General features: G+C 44.7%; 1 protein-coding gene across 10 annotated transcripts in view; it reads right to left on the reverse strand.

The window, feature by feature from the left end:
* Poc1a (POC1 centriolar protein A) overlaps positions 1 to 18273 on the reverse strand; it is a 90713-nt gene that overhangs the window by 20011 nt on the left and 52429 nt on the right. For 6 of the 10 annotated variants that reach the window (XM_063248964.1, XM_063248968.1, XM_063248963.1 and 3 more), the window contains one exon: positions 1173 to 1353. The exons of 1 other annotated variant lie outside the window; for it this stretch is intronic. In XM_063248964.1, the coding sequence (XP_063105034.1) occupies positions 1173 to 1353 (181 nt within the window). Of the gene's footprint in view, positions 1 to 871; positions 976 to 1172; positions 1354 to 18273 lie in introns of all 10 variants that reach the window. 3 more of the 10 variants (XM_063248969.1, XM_063248970.1, XM_063248962.1) reach the window with 3 other exon arrangements.

Below are 18273 nucleotides of genomic sequence, written 5' to 3' on the forward strand. Positions count from 1 at the left end.
TCCTGACCCAGGAAGTACTGTGCACGTGTTCAGCTGGCACGATGCCCCAGCCATGGGTGCCGGAGGGCAGGCCGGCGGATGACCAGTTCTGGTTTTAAAGCCTGAAATTCCTCTGTGGAATTGTTCCCTGGGGAATTGCCCTGCTCACTCTTGGCCAGCTGCAAAGCCTCAGTGACCCATAAATACTGCCGCATTTGGGGCTGGACTTTAAACCACTATTTTACTAATGGACATTCCAAATGTTAGCATATCATCCCTCAGCTCTGCCAGTGCCTCTAGGGCTCCCTGCCGCCTGTGGGAGCAATTCCAAGTCCCTTAGCAAGGCACTCCAATCCAGCCCGCCTCCTTTCACAGCTCCCCTCCTGCCTCTGCATCTCTGCACCCAATTCATGCCCTCTCTCTCTCTGTCCCCAGCATCCCATTCACCCTGTGCCTCTCTACTTTCCACTAATAATCAGAAGCCCTTCCTTGGGTCTGCCCTGTCCCTCCAGCCACTGCATCTCCTGCACCAGAGGCAGAACACATGAGTGGATGAATTAGTGCTGCCTGCCTGCAGGGGCCACCACCTGCACAGCAACCTGTACCTCTTTGACCTCCTGCTTGCACACATCATTCTTCCTCTCACCACGGGATTAAAAGCCTACAAATACCTATGTACCACAGAGCCAAAGCTATTTTACCCGTAGCCCAGCTTACCCAAGTCCCCACCACCACTGCCATTTAAGGACACACGCTATGACCAGGGCTCACCCAGGATGCCTGCAGACCCACGATCAGCAGCCAGCTTGCTTCTCCTTTGAGTCTCTTATCTCTTAAACTAACCAGTGGCAGCCTAGCCCTAGGAAGATCCTCTTGCATTGGACACACTCACCTGGGCAGACATCAGAGTGCTTGAAAGAAACTGGCTCAGGAAAAGGATCAACCGAACTGATGGAAGAATACCAAAAGGGCAGTTTAGCATGTAGACCCACTGGCCTAGGAGATGTGACCAAAAAATGCAGTTTTTTAAAAAAAAATTTGTAACAGTAAAAGACACATTGCCATAAATCCCCTTCAAAAAGTTCCTCCTTGCTTCAAACACACTTATTCCACTGTTCTTGCCACCTCTGGAAGCAGTTTTACTTATGCTGCCGTGGCTGCCTCAATAGCTTGCATCTATTCCAAATGTTTACCTTTTGTGGTCGGTCTGACTTTGGGAAGAGACAGGATTCGTGTGGCGCCAGATCTGGTGAGCAAGTGGTGGGTACATCCTTCGTGTTTAAATGAGCCTGCCTTCCAGCTGAACAGCTGCTGACAGCGGCATTCACCAATATCACAATTTGTAAAAACACTCAGGAAAGATTTCCAGAACTGCTTCAGAAAGTGGCAAGAAAGACGGGGTAAGTGTTTGAAGAGGGGGTTCAAGGCATTTTACTGTAATGAATTTCTAAAACTTTAAACATTCACTGTATATTTTGATCACACTGCCTATTCTTTTTAGTTAGTAAAGAGTTCTAGTTTCATAAGTCACAAACTCTCAAGGACAGAGTAATAGGAACTTGGAAAAGTCTAGGCCCTCATAGGTAAAGGAGAAGCTGAATGTGAGAGACAGCCAGCGGGATGATGTTCCTGAGGATAGAAGCAGCATGATCACGTGACCTCATCAGCATGTCTGCTACATTCTATGACCCCTCACTAAGGCCTTAGCCACCAAGGCTGGGCCCTTCCTGTCTTCCAGGAGTCAATGCACTTTGGGTCTCAACATGAAACTTGCTCCAAAAGGAAACATTTCAGGAAGTTGTCAGCCTTGCCATGACAGTCTTTAGCCCAACACAGTGCCCCGGGGCTCAAGCAGTTCCACTGGGCAAGACAGCAGAGTACAGTGGAGAAGAATAGTGACTCAGGCCTTGGCTGAAATCCAGTCTCCGGTACTGACAAGCAAGGGAGTTGTGGGTAAGAAGTGGACTTTCTTGGGCCTCTGCTTCCTCATCTATAAAACTGGGGCAGGCAATGACTAAGCAGCCTACAAGGGGGTAGGCTACAAGAGTGCTCATCTGAAGTCACCAGCAGGCCCTCGGAAATGTTCACAGTCCTGTGGCTACTCCTCCTGCACAGAAACACCCTTCCCCTAGACACTCAGTCTGTACAGCTCTTCCAGGGAAGGCCACTGGAGGAAGGGTGTGGCTCTTCTGTCCCGGTAGCAGGCATCTTTATGAGGTGGTCCAAATGGGTACTGCCTGCTGCCTGGGAAGAGGGAATGGAAATTCTGAGTGTTTCTGCAGAACCGCTCAGAAACTGCAGGTGCAGACAGAGCACCACCAGTGCTCCTTCTGAGTCAGAGCCCAGTAGGCCCAAAGGGGCACCATAGACACAGAGCCAGTGGAACAGGAATACCTATGAAGGGGAACTGAAAAATACAGTGAACTTTTTTCTTTTTCTAAATTTACAATTTTTTATTTATTTTAAAAATGTATTACAGGAGCCAGGGACATAGCTCAGAGGCATCAGTGCCTGCCTGGCAAGTGCAAAGTCCTGAGTTTGATTCCTGGTATTAAAAAAATTTACTGCAGTAAAAGACATACTGCCATTGATCCCATCGAAGTGTTCCCCCTCACTTCAAACACATTTATTCCATTGTTATTGCTACTTTTGGAAACAGTTCTGGAAATCATTTTTCCTGAATGTCTTTACTTGCATTACTGTGGCTATCTCAATGTCCTGAATCAATTCAAAATGTTTGCCTTTCATGGTCATTTTCACTTTGGGAAAAAGTCAAAAGCTGCATGGTGGCAGAACTGGTGATAAGGTAGATAAGGACACAGATATTTTACAAGCTTGCTTTCTATCAGATGGCACTTAGCAGCAGCATTCATTGTATTTTTTATCTTGTAAAGGCACACAGGAAAGAGGACTCTGGTACTGCTTCAAAAAGTGGCAAGAACAAGCCAGGTGTAGTCAAGTAAGCCTGTAATCCCAGCACTCAGGAGGCTGAGGCAGGAGGACTGCCAAGAGTTTAAGGTCAGCCTCAGCATATAGTGAGTTCAAAGTCAGCCTGAACTATACACACAGCAAGATCCTATCTCAGAAAAAGATTAAAAAAAAAAAAAAGAAAAATGGCCAGAACACTGTGTGTTTGAAACAAGTATTTTGAGGAGGACTAACGGCAACATATCTTATAGCAGAATTTTTGTATTTAAACAGTAACTGTTTTGAGAGGCCCTTGTATATCATGCTCTTACAGGCTGGCGCCACACTGCTAAGACAGGAATGACTTTGAAAGTCCCTTGGCTCAACCCCCAGGACTACCTGGAGCCACTCTTCTACCTTTAGAGAAGGCATAGCAATACTGAACGTTTTACCAGTCTGGTGACACCTGTGGTTTACTTGTCACCTACTATGTGCCCTCTCTTGGTGTCACCTGGCTTAATACACACCACCTCATGAAATCCTTCTGATGGCCCTTTGATACAAGGACCACGAACTTTACCTTTCAGACATAAAAACCAGGTTGAGAAGTTAAGTAACCTGCTCTAAGTCACCTAGCAAATGAGAGCTAGGATCTGAACCCAAGTGCAGACTCTTCAGACAGCTTTTGGCAGACAACACTAGCTCTCAGGAAACCTCCCAGTATTCTCAGTTCCTAAGCACTCCAGTTGCTCACACTACCTATACTCCTGCATTCTGGAGCTGGTACACTTCCAGCAGAGCGCAACAATAAGTGAGAAAGCAGGAGCGTGAGTAACAACTTGGACAGAATAACCATAGCACCATGCACAGGGGAAATCGTACTGGCATTTTGTTTGTTCAGCATCAAAGGGTCCTCACGGGATTTCATCTAGTGGTTCTTGGTCAGGTGTATCATAAGTAAAACTGTAACAAGGATTAACCCCACACACAAATCTATGGTAAGTCAACAACTTTTACTTTCATCTGATATAAACACCTTAGTATCAAAAGAAACAAATCTCAAAAGATGGATCAATTGGACTTTGTGGAAATTTTACTTAGGATCTGCAGGTGTCCCTTTTCCCCCTAGCCTGGTGTGGGAAAAGACTGTCTTCCTGGATTCCTACTTTCTCACCTTCCTGTCATATACCATGAGGAGCCAGCACTTGCATTCGGATCTGTGGCTGAGGCTGTCACTCAAACACATGGGAAATCAGCCTGTAAACTTCATTAAAAACAAACCAGAGGGCTTGTGGGTCTTCCTGATGACAAGAAATCGACCTGTCTGGGGCCATCTTTATGCCTGGTCTTTGGATTGACTATGGTCTCACTTTTTCATATCATCTGTGCAAGATATTGGGTGTTGAGGAGGTGTTAAACTCAACTTAAACAACACCACAAAAATCACAATCTTTTCTTCAGTTAGGGAACAACCCACTAGCCTGATGCTAAGGAAAAGACAGACATTGCCAAGAACCAGTAAGGAGCGAACACCACTGGCAGCTCACCTGTGGCAAAGCAAAGTAACATGAGACACGAGTGCCATACAAATGGGCAGCAAATGAGACACAGGTTCTAGCAAATTGCTAGAGGCCAAATGTGGATGAGGTAAGAGCGAGAACTCCTGGGAGCCACAGACAAGTTCTTCTCTACAGACCTACACTACACTGTGCATCACCCGAAAGACTGGTGAGGAAAGAGGGTAGGAATATTATTGGGAGAAAATCAGGCTCAGGGTGCAGGCCTAGAAGAGGGGTGTGGGCACAGAAAAGCCATGAAGTCTGGCTGGGGTCTTTCTGCCCTCCAGAACAATGCTAAAAGGGGAAGGACAAGTTAACAAGTAAAAACCCTGTGGTCCTGGGGAGGGGGAGTAACCCATCCTGACCCATTATCCTTGAGGTGGCCTGAGGCTGAGCGGGGCAGGACTACTGAACAGGACTCACTTCTGGGATCCAGGGACACAAGTCGTGACTGAGACCAAAGTTGGGTCAGGACAATAGAGAATTCCTGGGGAAGCTAGCAGACCTAAGTATGAAGTAACAGTAGCCTACTATGGAGAGAAGCAAAGCATGACAAAGAGCATGCCTTCCCAGGGGTAAGTTCACAGGGAAAGTGAAAGCTGAGGTGCAGCAGGAACACTCAGGCCTCAGGCCTCACCCTAAGTACAGAGCGAGGTAACAAGAAACTAAGCTCGTGCCCTGAAAAGATACTTACCTTAGCCTCCACTCTCCTAGACACAATGTCAGATACAAAAGGCAAAAGTGCCACCGCAGTAAGGCAGAGCAATCAACAGAAGATGACTCAGATGCTGGCACTAACGGGCAGAATTTATAATAACTATGATGGTGTGTGTGTGTGTGTGTATGTGTGTATAAGTTTTGGTGCTGGGAATTGAACCCTTGGTTGTTCACATGGAAGGTATGCACTCTACCACTGAGCTACATTCCCAGCCCAATAACTGTGATTACTATGTTAAAGGTTACCTGGGTACATACTTCTAATCCTAGCACTCTGGGGAGGCTAAGACAGGAGGATTGCAAAGTTCCAGCCCAGGCTGGTCAACTTTGTGAGACCCTGTTTCAAAATTAAAAAAAAAAAAAAAGGACCTACAGATACAGCCTGTTGTGAAAGCTCCTGGGTTCAGTACCCATGACTGGGGGAAAAATGAAAGAAAAAAATTAAGATTCTATTGAAAATACACATGAACACACAAAAAATTTCAGCAGGATGACAGAAACTGTTAAAGAGTCAAACAAATTCAGTAAGAAACCTAGTGGTTCAGACCAAGAAAGGTTTTGATGGGCTATCAGTAAGTCCTATCCAGTTGAGGAAAACAAATCAATGTGTGTGTGGTTTTTTTTTTTTTGGTCTTACTGGGGATTGAGCCCAGAGCCCACACACTAGGTAAGCACCTTACCAGTCCTTTATTTTTAATTTTTATTTCTGAGGCAGGATCTTGCCTAATTGTCTAAGCTGGCCTCAAACTTTATTGTCTTGCCTGAGCTTTCTGAGTAGCTGGGACTGAAGGAGTTTATTACTCTTTTAACCCCAGAATCAATTATCTTAATAATCAATTCCTCAAACTGAAGCACAGAAAGCCAGAAAACAAACAACAAAACCAGACCAGAGCATCTATAAGCTAAGCGACAATATCAAATTGTCTAATGAATGTAAAACTGGGAATTAGAAGGAGAAAAGACAAAAAAAAAAAAAAAAGATCTTTTTTAAGGAAACATTTGCTAGAATGAACTCTTTCAATTTTTATTTGCAAAAGTCTTTAGAATAAAAACTTCATTGCATAGAATTTTGGGTTGGTTTCTTTCAATACTTTAAAGATGGTTTGTAGTTTCATGTGAGAATTCTTCATAATTCTTACTTTTGATCCATCATGTGTAATTTGTCTTTTTCCTTTGTTTCCCTTCCAAAGTTTCTCCTAATAGTTAATTTTAAATTTTGAATACAATTAATCTAAGGTTTGGTTTTGTTTTTTCTAGTTTGTTGTTTCTCTGAGATTCCTGATCTATGGTTGGATGCCTTTCATTTTTTTAAAAATGTGTGGCCATTATTTTCTCAATGGCACAAAAACACTGTTAAACACATACATTTCAGTTCTAGAAGCCCAAGTCTGAAATTGCAGCTCAGCAGTACCTTCTCCTCTGCAGGCACCAAGGGAGAAACATTCCATACTTTTCACCTTTTGGTGGCTCTAGGATTCCTTGACTGACGGCTATTTCCAGTCTCTGACCAACTTCATCTGACCTCTTAAGTCCCTCTTCCTTGTGTCTTTAATAAACACACTTGTCATTTGGGACCAACCCAATAAACTATGATATTTCATTCTGAGAATCTTAATTACATCTTAAATCTGCAAAGATTACTTTCCCAGTAAGATCACAGGCATAGGTGTGAATATATGGGGTGGTGGTGGTGCAGGGAATACACATACCTGATTCTGCAAATCAAACATCTGCAGGATATATAAAAAACTTTCAAAAGTCAATGAGAAAAAACAATCCCCCAAATTTTGAAAAACTAGCTAGATGATTTGAACAAATACTTCCCTGCAACAAAATAGAAAGATGGCATCAACACATGAAAAGATGCTCTACATCATTTACATTAGTGAAAAGCATATTAGAATCATGGTGAAATACCACAGTAAGACTACTAGAATGGTCTAAAGTTAAAAGAACTGACCACAACAAGTGTTGGACAAAGATGGATAAACCACAACTCCCATACATTGCTGGTATGAATGCATGTATGACGGTATGACCACTTGGAAAGACAGCTTGACATCTGTGAAGTAACAGGTGAGACATATACCTATTATATGTTCAGTCATTCCATAAACAGGGTTTCCCCAAGAAAAACAGAAGCATATGTCCATAGGAAAAAATATATATTCAAGGGGCTGAGGATTTAGCTCAGCAGCATAAGCGCCTGCCTTACAAGTGTGTGGTCATGAGTTTGATCCCTGGTACCAGTAAAAAAAAAAAAAAAAGCATATATATATATATATATATATATATATATATATATATATGCAAGTTCATAGCAATCTATTTTAATAGCCCCAAACCAAAAATAATGCAATGTTTACCAACAAGTAGATATACTGTTGTCTATCCATTCATTCAATGCAATACTCAGTAATCAAAAAGGAATGAATCATCGATATATGTAACAACATAGGTACATTTCAAAATAGGCTGAAAGAAATCACACCAAAACTATAATTCCATTTATATTAAATTCTAAAAAGTACAAGCTACAGTGACTGAAAGAAAATCAGTCATTGTCTGAGAGTGGATTGTATACAAAGAGGAATAAGGAAACTTTGGGATGACAGAATTTTCTTTTTCTTTCTTTCTTTTTTTTTTTTTTGAGACAGGTTGTTCAAGCTGTGTAGCCTAGGCTGGCTTTAAACTTATGGGAATCCTCCTGTCTCACTCCTATAATCCCAAGTGCTGGGATTATAGGAGTGTGCCACCTATACCTGGCAACATTTTGTATCTTGGTTGTGGTTATATGACCCTGATGTCAAAACTCATATTGATCAGTCTCCCTGTTTGAATGTCCACCTTGTGTTCTTTGATACTGTGATTTGAGGAACTATTTTCAAGAAGATAGTGTGTAATCTACTAGCAGGTAATTTCTTACTGTTATGTTTTTTTGTTTTGTTTTGTTTTGTAGTTCTGTATTGCGTGTACCCTTACGCCGCTTTGGTTTGTTTTGTGTTTTTCTCTTTTTCCTCTTAAATAAAAAACAAAAAACAAAAAACAAAAAACAAACAAAAAAAAAAGACCCATGATATCTCTTCAAATCTCAAAAAAAAAAAAAAAAAAACAAAACAAAAAACAACTCATATTGATTTGTTCACATTTTCAATGGTGAGTAACTATTTATAAAGTTTTACAAAACACAAAGAACCACAAATGTAAAAGAGGCAGTTACACTAACAATGCCCTTTAAAGCCCTCTTCCCCATCATACAACATTTTTGACATGTGATATGCTCCTCTGCACTAAAGGTGAAAATCACTACATCTTCACAGGGTACTACCAATGTGTCATACTCCAGGCTGAGACTCCAGGTAAGGTTCAGGAGGTCTGCCATCTGTCTGGAATTATTATACAGGTTTCAAAGACAAGAGAATATCATTTCAATGCAGTTCACTTCCCAGAGCCTGGAGGAAGGTGAGAAAGCAGCAGGCATCCCCAGGCGGGGTTTCTTAAGCAGTAGCCATCTAGTCCTCGGCCACTTAGGGGTCTGCACAGAGCGGATAATCAGGGCCAAGAGCTGTGGATGGCTGGCTGGTAGCCAGGAGTGACTGAAACTTGACCATAAGATATTATAAGCCGGGGCTGAGGATTTAGCTCAGCGGCATAAGCGCCTGCCTTGAAAGCAGGCAGTCGTGAGTTCGATCCCCGGTACCAATAAAAAAAAGAAAAAAGATATTATAAGCCGACATGACAGAACAACTGCCCACCTCTGGAAGGCAGAGTACATGATGATTAACACTTACTCAAGGTTGACACTTCTCCTTTTCATCTTTAGCCCTGGACCTTGTCCTCTGCTGGGTCTGCTGTTGTAACTGAAACTCTGTAACGGACAGAAATGTCCAGGAACTACAACTTGATCTACAACTTGAGTCTGGGCCACAGAAGGGAGAGGAAGGTGACTTGGGGCCAAGAGCTGAGCTGAGGTCTCTCACTAGTACCCTTACACGGGCCCACGCAGAAAGCTTTTCCAGCCACTGCCCACTTAAAAACATCAGGGTACGTCACTGTTTCCAAAGGACAGTTGAGCACAAGACCAGATGGAATGGATAGATTCTCATTCTCTCTCTCACACACACACACATTCACACACACACATGCACACACACACACGCACACTTAAATCTCTTCAGCTTAATCTTTATTGTACTGTTCACTGCGGTCTGCTAAGCAAGCATGAGGAGCATCAGACACTTTAGTCCTGACCTCAGGCTTCTGGCTCTGATGATTTGTCCTCATGAAAAATTAACAGGGTTCATGTCTGCCTGCCTATGTGTTTACTAAACCTGGTCCTCAGGAAGAAAGTAGGAAAAGGACAGAGTTCAGCTTCTTAGCCTGATTAAAAGGAAAAGGCAGGGCTGTTTTGTCAAATGAAAGTTCAAAGAAACCTGGCACTGTATTCACCACAATTATTTGCAGACTAGATACACTACAGCCTAGTTTGTCCTGTAATTTAGGGTTTCTGCCTAGAATCCAACAAGAGAGGAAACTCTGGTTCTAAACATAGGCCTCAATCAAAGAGGAATTCTGGTGTCTTCAAATCATCTAATTGTTTGGTAGTCTCACCAGTGTTCTTCCAAGCCAGCCCAACCATGAGCACAGGGTCTGGCTGCTTGCTTTCAGTGAGAGGTGAGAATATGCCTCTGAGTGCCCCAAGCCAGCATCTACAGACAGGAGGGGCCTGGGTCATCTGTTAAAGCGCAGGCCTACAGAGATTCAGGGCCTGGGGCCAGCACGGGAAACTGCAGACTTCATCAGATGCTCCTTCCACATCACAGCTCACAGCCTTTGAATCCAGGCCCCCACAGAAGGGAAACCAACAGGATATCCTTTAAACAGAGGAGGAGGATTAGCATGCCTACCCAATATTTGCGCTCCAGGCCTGCCACACACTGAACCAGTGTCACCAGGTCTCAGGACCAAGAGATAGCAGGGTGCACTTCATCTCCCAGTCCCCTTCAAGGCAGCAATACACACACACACACACACACACACACACACACACACACACACACACATCTGTGTTCTTATTCCCCATGTCAATCACAAGACTAAAGGCACGAGGGAAATGCTAAACAGACAAACCAAGAAACCCAGGCCCATGCCAAAGCCAAACCCCCACTCCAGGACTGGGATGGCCACTTCTGGGTGCAGACCAGCCAACTTTGGGATACCTAGCTTCACTCTGGTTTCCAACTACTTCCCTGCATGCTGATGGCAGTGTCCCCCAAAGGGTGAAAGGAATGCCCTAGCATGTAGGAAACCGAAGGTTATTCAGCCTCCACAAATGTCCCATGGGGAGGTCTTGCAGAAATGACACCCACAGAGGAGGGAAGCCACACAACGGTGCAAGGTAGAACACAGACAGGAGGCCTGGGCAATTCCATCTTGGCAGAGACCTTAGGAGAGCAGGCAGCCAAGCTCACCACGCAGCTAGCACACTCTGGGGCACAGAGGTCCTTGGCCCTTTCCTGGAGAGCTAAGAAAACAATCCCCAGCTTTTTGGGGTTGAAGTCTTCCAGGTCATCATACTTGTCAAGCCAGAAACACAAGGTGGCAGTAAGGCGAAGTAAGGGGCCGGAACACAGAGGAGCAGCCAGGCAGGGCAGCAGGTCTAGGGCCTGCCTTGTCCACACACGCCTTTGCAGGAGGTAGGACCAGTCTACCCTGGGCCTCTTGAAGCAGATGGAGCTCTGAAGCACCTTTGGAAACTAGAATACAGCCAACTACCAACACCACCCTTCAGGCCCTCGCTGAGCAGCCCCCAGCTGAGAGCGTCCCTTGAACGTACACATGCGCCATGAACTTCTGAGAGCAAGGGTTCCAATAGAGCCCGAGCGTTGACTGTGGTTTTTTTCTTTTTCTTTTTAAAATTAAACTGCTTTGAACTAATTTTAGACTTGGAGAAAAGTTACAAAAAATAGTACAGAGAATTTCCATATATCCCTCCCCCAGTGTTAACATCTTACATAACCACAGGAAAACAATCAGACCAGGAAATGGGAAATACAATTAACCAAACTAAGGACCCTGTTTGAGCTTCACTAGTTTTCTACTAATGTCTCTGGATCTCGACATTCTAGAATCCTATCCAGGATTTCATATTGCATTCTATTACACATTTAGTCTCCTGCAACCTGTATCAGCTGGTTAGTTCTCCTGTCTTTCATGACTTTGATACTTTGGGAAACTATTAATCAGTTTTCTAGTCAAATGTTCCCCAATTTGGGCCTGTCTGATGTTTTATATGACTGGATTCAGGTTATATATTTTATACTTACTACAAAAGCAATGTGCATGGTATCACAGGATATAAGCAAGTGGGACTTGCTTGTTCCAGTGCTGACTTTGATCAGTGAGGTCCCTGACCTCTCAGCTAAGCTTCTCCAATGCAAACTCACTATCTTTCTGTGTAGTTAAATTTGGGAGAACTGTGAGAAAGGGAACACACTGCTGTCTTTCCAAAATCTGTGTCAGCCCAGCTTGCCGTGACTGCAGCTGCCCCACAGATGAAAGGATCTAATAAAGATGAGCAGCAAAGCGACATCTCTGGAAGACGCTGAAGCTCTTGGTGACAAAGAGGAACAGTAGCAGTTTATTTATAGATCCACTTGAAGACAGCTCATTGTAACTACTGGAGTTGAATTTTTAAAACCTCAGAACAAAGGCTGGCTATTTTAAACTCTCCTTGCACTTAGTTCAATGGAGAGTGTTAGAGCTACTGACCATACCCAGCATCACTCCCAAGCTCAGTAATTCACATTTGGTGCAGTATCACAGGACATGTGTGAGACTGCCAAGACAGATACTGAGGACTGGTGCTGCCCACCTCACAAAGGCAGCAGGCTGCAGACTGCCCAGAGCCTTGAACCAAGGAGGAGTAGAAGGAGGTGGCTGTGTCCCACAGGGTCTCACAGTCGCTTTTTTCCTGGAAACTGAAGTTGCAGACAGCTGTCATGAGCCAGTTACATCTGGCTCCCTCCCTTCCTCAGGCTTTGAAGAGAGCTAGTGCCCCCCAGTGGATGCCTGTTCCAAAACAGCTGCCAGCAGCTGGCCCACCTGCCCTGACAACTCTCCCTGGGGTAGGAAGGATGGTGTGAGCCCAGAAGTTCCTTCTGCCCCAAGGCATGATTACAGTTACAGACCCAATACTCAGCCTCTCCATGCATTGCAACTATGGGTTGCAGAAGCAATGCAGAAAAAAATGAATGTGTACTAGGTATCTGAGCAAAGAAACTGTTCATTTTGTTAGGTAGGCTAAGAGTATTGCAATTAGGCAACCAAGAAAAACTCTTGTTTAGGGTAAAATGTGTCTTGGATTACAAAAAATACTCTAAATCTCTTCTAAACGATGTGGGAAAGAGAGATCAAACAAGACTGGCAAAATGTTGAAGCTAGATATGGTATACATGGGAGGCTGTTGTATCATTCTCTCCATTTTTTTGTGCAACAGTAACTTGAAATTTTCCATAACCCAAAGGTTCTGTTATACTTAATAAAAAGACTGCTTCCCAGCAATGAGAAAAACCTGTGGACCTGCGGCCAGGAGAGGGAACCCCAATAGGAAGATGAGCCCCAGGATTACTGCTACCTCAGTGTCCTGGGATTTACAAGTGTGGGAGGCGGATGATTTTTTCTAAGTCCACAGAATGTTCCAACCAGCTTTTGGCATTGTCACAGAGAGCCCCTGATGGCATCAACAGTGTTCAGTGAACCCCAGCAGTGTCCAAACCTTCAAAGCAACCAACTGTAAGATAATCTCCATGGAAACCATCTATTCTGATTTTTTCCATGGTAACCAATAAGAACATAAACACAAGCATTATCCAACATCCTTATACCACATGGGTAACACTGCTCTCCAATCTGGAAAATAGAAACCACAAAAGGTTCTTTTCCACTTAAAATGAAAAGAAGTTCTAAAACTAGTCCAGACATACAGATTCTACTACCCTTTGTGGACCATTCACCACCTATTCAACCTCATATCGTCTGCTACAAAACTGACTAGTGAAGACAGAAAGTATCTCCTTCACTGTGTCTAGGGCCATCAAAAAGTCAAAAAGAGAGTTGCAGCCTGCCTCTAGCCTGTGACCTCAACACAGACCACCTACAGCTTACAGACATGTGTTTTTTTATCTGACTTCTGGCCACCACGGAGAGGGTAAGGCCCCAAACCCAAGAATAGTTAAGCCTGCAAATAACTGACAATGGGGGTAGGGAAGACTCCAGGAAGGAGGATACTCCAGACAGGTAGGGCAGGAATACTTCACTGGCTCCTGGGAAAGGCTACATGGGGGAGGCCGCCATCTGGAAAGACACTAAATGGATGAGCGCAGCTCCACTGAGCGTGGGGATGGTGACCCAAACAGGCATCCTCAGATTCAACTGGGTTTATTTCTACATGTGGCTCATTTCTTCCGCTTTCAGATCTCTGAGTTTCAAAAATGGATGGAACCAAAAATAAAAGGAAAAGAAAAACAAGATCTTGAAATGCCAAAAAGGCTCAGTTCTTGTCCATCCTCTCTACTCTGCACCACACAACTGGCATGAAATTCCGCCTGTGGCTTCTGCTGGCTCTCGTGTAGAGAGGTGACTTGTCAGTGTTGTCTGACAAGGGTGTAGATGGCTTGTCAGCACCATCAGCAGTAGCCTCAGTGGCTGTAATGGCAGGTGCTCCAGGGCCATGTGTGCTTTGAAAGGAGACAATGGCAAATGTGGATTGTTAACTCTCAATCCTGGCTTTAGCTGTCAGGGGAAAAAAATAGAACCCTAGACAGTTCTGGGACTCTTGAAAGAGGTGACAGAGCTCTCACTGGGGTATGTGTGGCCAGGTTCAGGGATGTTCTGGCACCTGCACAGCGGGACCCAAGGGACTCCAGGCTTCATCTGGATTCCAGAGTCAGATTTCTCATCTTCAGGACACTGTAATTATCTTACTATGCCAAGCCCTTGATACTGAGAACAGACTTCTCATTGCTTAAGTCATTACAGAGGCCTTCATCAGCATCATGCCACAGTTCCCTAAACAGGGACCTACTTGCGCAATGGACAGGAATTTTCCAGGAGCAGGAAAATACTGTGAGCCCTTCAGAAGGTCAGCTTGGGGAAGGTAATTCTGGCACCTGTCCCATCCTTGCCACGGTTACTGTCACTGATGTTAACAGGGCTGGTTCCCTATTCTTGCACTACAGAGACACTTCCCTAAAAGGCTTGGTCTTTACCAAGGGGTTCCCTAAAGCCAGCAGGCTCCCTACAGGAGGGGAACTGATATAGGCCTCTACATCTACAAGATGGGAAGTGGGAAGCAGGGACATCAAGAAACCAAAGGCCATGCAGAAGGCAGGTGGCTAGAGAATCTGGAATAAAGAACAAGTGACTAGATTAATAATAACATAGCTAAAAGTAGATCAGGAGCTGAGACAGAAAAGACAGGTCCAGTGGGGGACCTCAGGAGAGCTATAGCAAATTCCTCTTCCTTCTTAATCAAGCCACACTTCTGCCTGCCGGATTCTAAATGGAGACTGATAGGTCCCTTTGGGTTTAACAGGCTCACAGGGTATAATACTGGGATTTGTTTTAACAACAGGAAAATTAAAACCAAAGTCATAACTCTTTTCCTCAACATCCCTTTTCCACTACTGGGCAGAGATGGACACTGATTCTTTACTTGCCTCTCTCAAGCTATAGCCTCAACTAGTCCTAGAAACTTCTTTGTTATTTTTTTTGACATAGGATCTCACTAATGTAATTCAGATTGGCTCTGAACTCACTATGTAACCCAGGCTGGCCTCAGACTTGTGGTAATCCTCCTGTCTGAGCCTCCAGAGTGCTAGGATTATAGGTGTGCATACCACTATGACCAGCAATAGAAACTTTTAAGATGGAAAAAAAATGTTCTTTTCTATACCCCCCTAACTCTCTCACCCTGAGGCCAGGGTCACAATTGGTTAGACTGTTCCAAAAGAAGAGTAATCCTCTAAGGGGACCCGTGGACCAGCAGGATCAGCATCACCTAGAAATGTGGTAGAAATGCCTGGTAAGCCCAGCTAACATCTCCAGACAGACTTCTGCAAAGGTTCTCACGCTCATCAAATGCTACCTTCACTTACAGAAAACAAATAATTACTTACTTAACATGTGTCTTGCAATAAAGTCAGCTGTGGACTTTGGAGGAAAAGTCCTGCCCAGCGCCTAAAGTGGTCCCTCTGCTGGCGGCACTGATATCTCTGGGGCTCCTGATCTTCTATGATTATGTTGCCCATCAGCAATATTCAAGGATGATGTTTCAAGCAAGAGCCTTTCTAAAACATGGGAATTGGGTTAACAAATACTGGATTGTCTTTATTTCTAGTATCTTTTCTTTTCACTGAAACTAAGAAAGCCAGAGAACTTTCCATGACTATTCAGGTAGCAGTATTAAAAAGAGGCATCTTGCCTAAAGGCCTTCATCATGCAGCAAGTGAAGACCATAAGCCCACAACTCCAAAGGACAGTCTTTTGCGCAGTACCCATGAGATGGAAAAGGCCTAGAATATATAACACAGCCGTGTGTGTGTGTGTGTGTGTGTGTGTGTGTGTGTGTGTGTGTGGCGGGGGGAAATCAGGCTGCAGAGAATTGAGACAATCTGTGCAAGGCAGCAGGACAGCCTGAACCTCAGCTTAGACCAGCATGCTGGAGACAGCATCCCACGTAGCAGTGCAGCATAATGCCACTCAAGTTCTTACAGTAAATTTCAGAGGCCTAAATTTCTAATATCTTAATTTTAATTCCTATTTTCATCCCAGGAAGATATCTGAATAGCAACCTCCTTAGGATATCCCATGCAATCTGGAGGTGCAGAACAGGGAAACAGGTAGGAGGAACAGGGATAGGCACAGACCAGTGCCAAAGGTTTACATGTGAGTGGGCACACTCACATACACACATTCCACATATACCAAGAAAGGCTCGGGCATTTGTCCTAGGAGCAGAGAATGCTGGGTTCCTTTTGCTGAGAGATGGGGAGATTCCCTCCAGCTCTTTTTCAGGCAAAGATCTCTTAGTTTTGATCCACTTCAATCCCAATGGCCCAGGCTTGATTGGGGCCTTCGAGCCCAGGTTCTTCCTCTGAGGCACAGGGGACAGAAATGAATTTTGCCTTAGGAGTAACATAGAGATGTGCCCTACGATAAGTCCCAGGATTCCAAGTCAGCCCGTAAAATCTGGGTATCACAAGGCCTGACAACAGCCAAAGTGGACAGAACAGTGTGCCTCAGGAGGTCTGCTTTCCTATTTCTGTTGTTCATACAACTGTTCTTATCCTTCACCTGGATGTGGGATACTCTGGACAAGGCTAGTTACTCAGGCAAAGGATGTAACATAAGAACCCAAAACACATTTAAGAGGCGCTTCTCAGCTCCCAAAGATGCCTTGAGCCAGGGAGTGGGGCAGCTCAGTGTGCTGAGGATTCAGGCAGATGAAGCCAACGCTCTTCCATACTGTGTAACTGCCTGGCATCTTTTCATTCACTGACAGCAGGCAGAACGCCAAGCATTCGCATCAATAGTCTTGACAAAAAATACAAGCCAGAACTAACGGAAAAGGGAGACACTCCTCTCTAAGAGAACCATCAGTTCACTTTTGCTCCAAATGCCACCATGCCCCTCCCGCTAAGCACACTTCTGAATCCACACTTTGGCCCACTACTAAAGCAAACAAGTCAGAAATTGGTGTTTTCAGAAAGAGACCCAATCCTTCATGCTTCCAACAGAGAAAGCAAGTCTGCTGCAGTCTAAGGGTTTGTATCCTCCACAAGACTCCTAGGTTGAAATCCTATTCCCCAAGGTGATGGTACTAAGAAGTGAGCATTTATGAGGTAATTGGACCGAGACAAAATCCATTAAGCAAGTGGAGCAGGTCTTTTTTCTCACCTCACAAGCCTAGTACTCCTCAAACAAGGTGCCTGGAGTGAGTACTACATCTTGAGCAACCACTACAGGTATCCAGGAAACCAGAGTCTCAGCATGGGGTAAGATCCACTGCCAAGAATCTACTGGCCAGGGAAGGACCCTTCGGTCAAGCCCACTCCTGTGGCAGCACTCCAAAAAAGAAACCGAGAGCTAAAAGAAAGAAAAGAGCTAAAGTGTGGGCACAAGCGGTGTCTGGAGCTTTCGTCTTAGAAGGTGCGGAGCACAGGGTGTTCTCAGGAAGGAGGAGGCCTCAGGTTCAGTCAGATATTCTTGGCTGACCCAGCCGCTCTTCCTGGGAACAGCTCTAGCACTGAGGCCTACTCCAGTAGGTTTAGACTGGTTCTCAGTGGGAGAGAAGAGGAAAAAGCTGTTTAACAGTGGTTAAACAGCTACAGCCTGGTGAGCCCTTGCCATGTGCCAGGCACAGTGCCAAGTGCTGCTTGGCATACCACCCATGAAATCTCATGAACGAGGGCCAGGTGTCTCGCCACTTGACAGAAGAGGAAGCCAGGCCCCCACAGACATCCCAGTCACCGGCCCCTGGTCACGGCTCAAGGTAGGCAGGGGCAGGATTCAGTCACAGCTTGGTCGGAAACCAGAACCCAAGCTCTTAACCACTGGTGAAATTTCTCAAGTAAAATCTTGAAAGGTGAGCAAAGAGAAGCCCTCAGTTCCATAATTTAAGGTTAACGCCTGAGCAGTAGAGCAGCCAACCCTGAGAACTCAGGAAGTACTGCAGTTTTGTTTTTGTTTTTGTTTTTAGTTTCATTGAATCACCTAGAACTCTGTGTTCTTCCTCTCCCACTCCACCCAGTAAAACCTTCCTTTCCAATTGCATAATGCTTTACATGTCTGGAGGGAGAGTAAAAATAAGAGTAAAGGCAAATAAATGCATCTTAGCTTTTTATAACTTGTTTAAAAGTCCTTCGGTGGTTGGGGCAGAAATCTGTCCTATAATGGCTCAGTTGGAAGGGAGGAATGGGCAGACACTAAAGTCAAAGTAAGTCAAGATAGGGGGTCTTTTTGCAACAGGGACAAATCTCAAGGCAGAGAGAGAGAGGGAGGACGGACAAGCACGGAGGGGATAAAAAGGGAGGGCTGGGGCAGGCAGCAG

The sequence above is a fragment of the Cavia porcellus genome, unplaced genomic scaffold (assembly GCF_034190915.1).
Source record: "Cavia porcellus strain 051 isolate PalLab524CR breed Dunkin Hartley unplaced genomic scaffold, mCavPor4.1 scaffold_5, whole genome shotgun sequence".
NCBI lineage: Eukaryota > Metazoa > Chordata > Mammalia > Rodentia > Caviidae > Cavia > Cavia porcellus.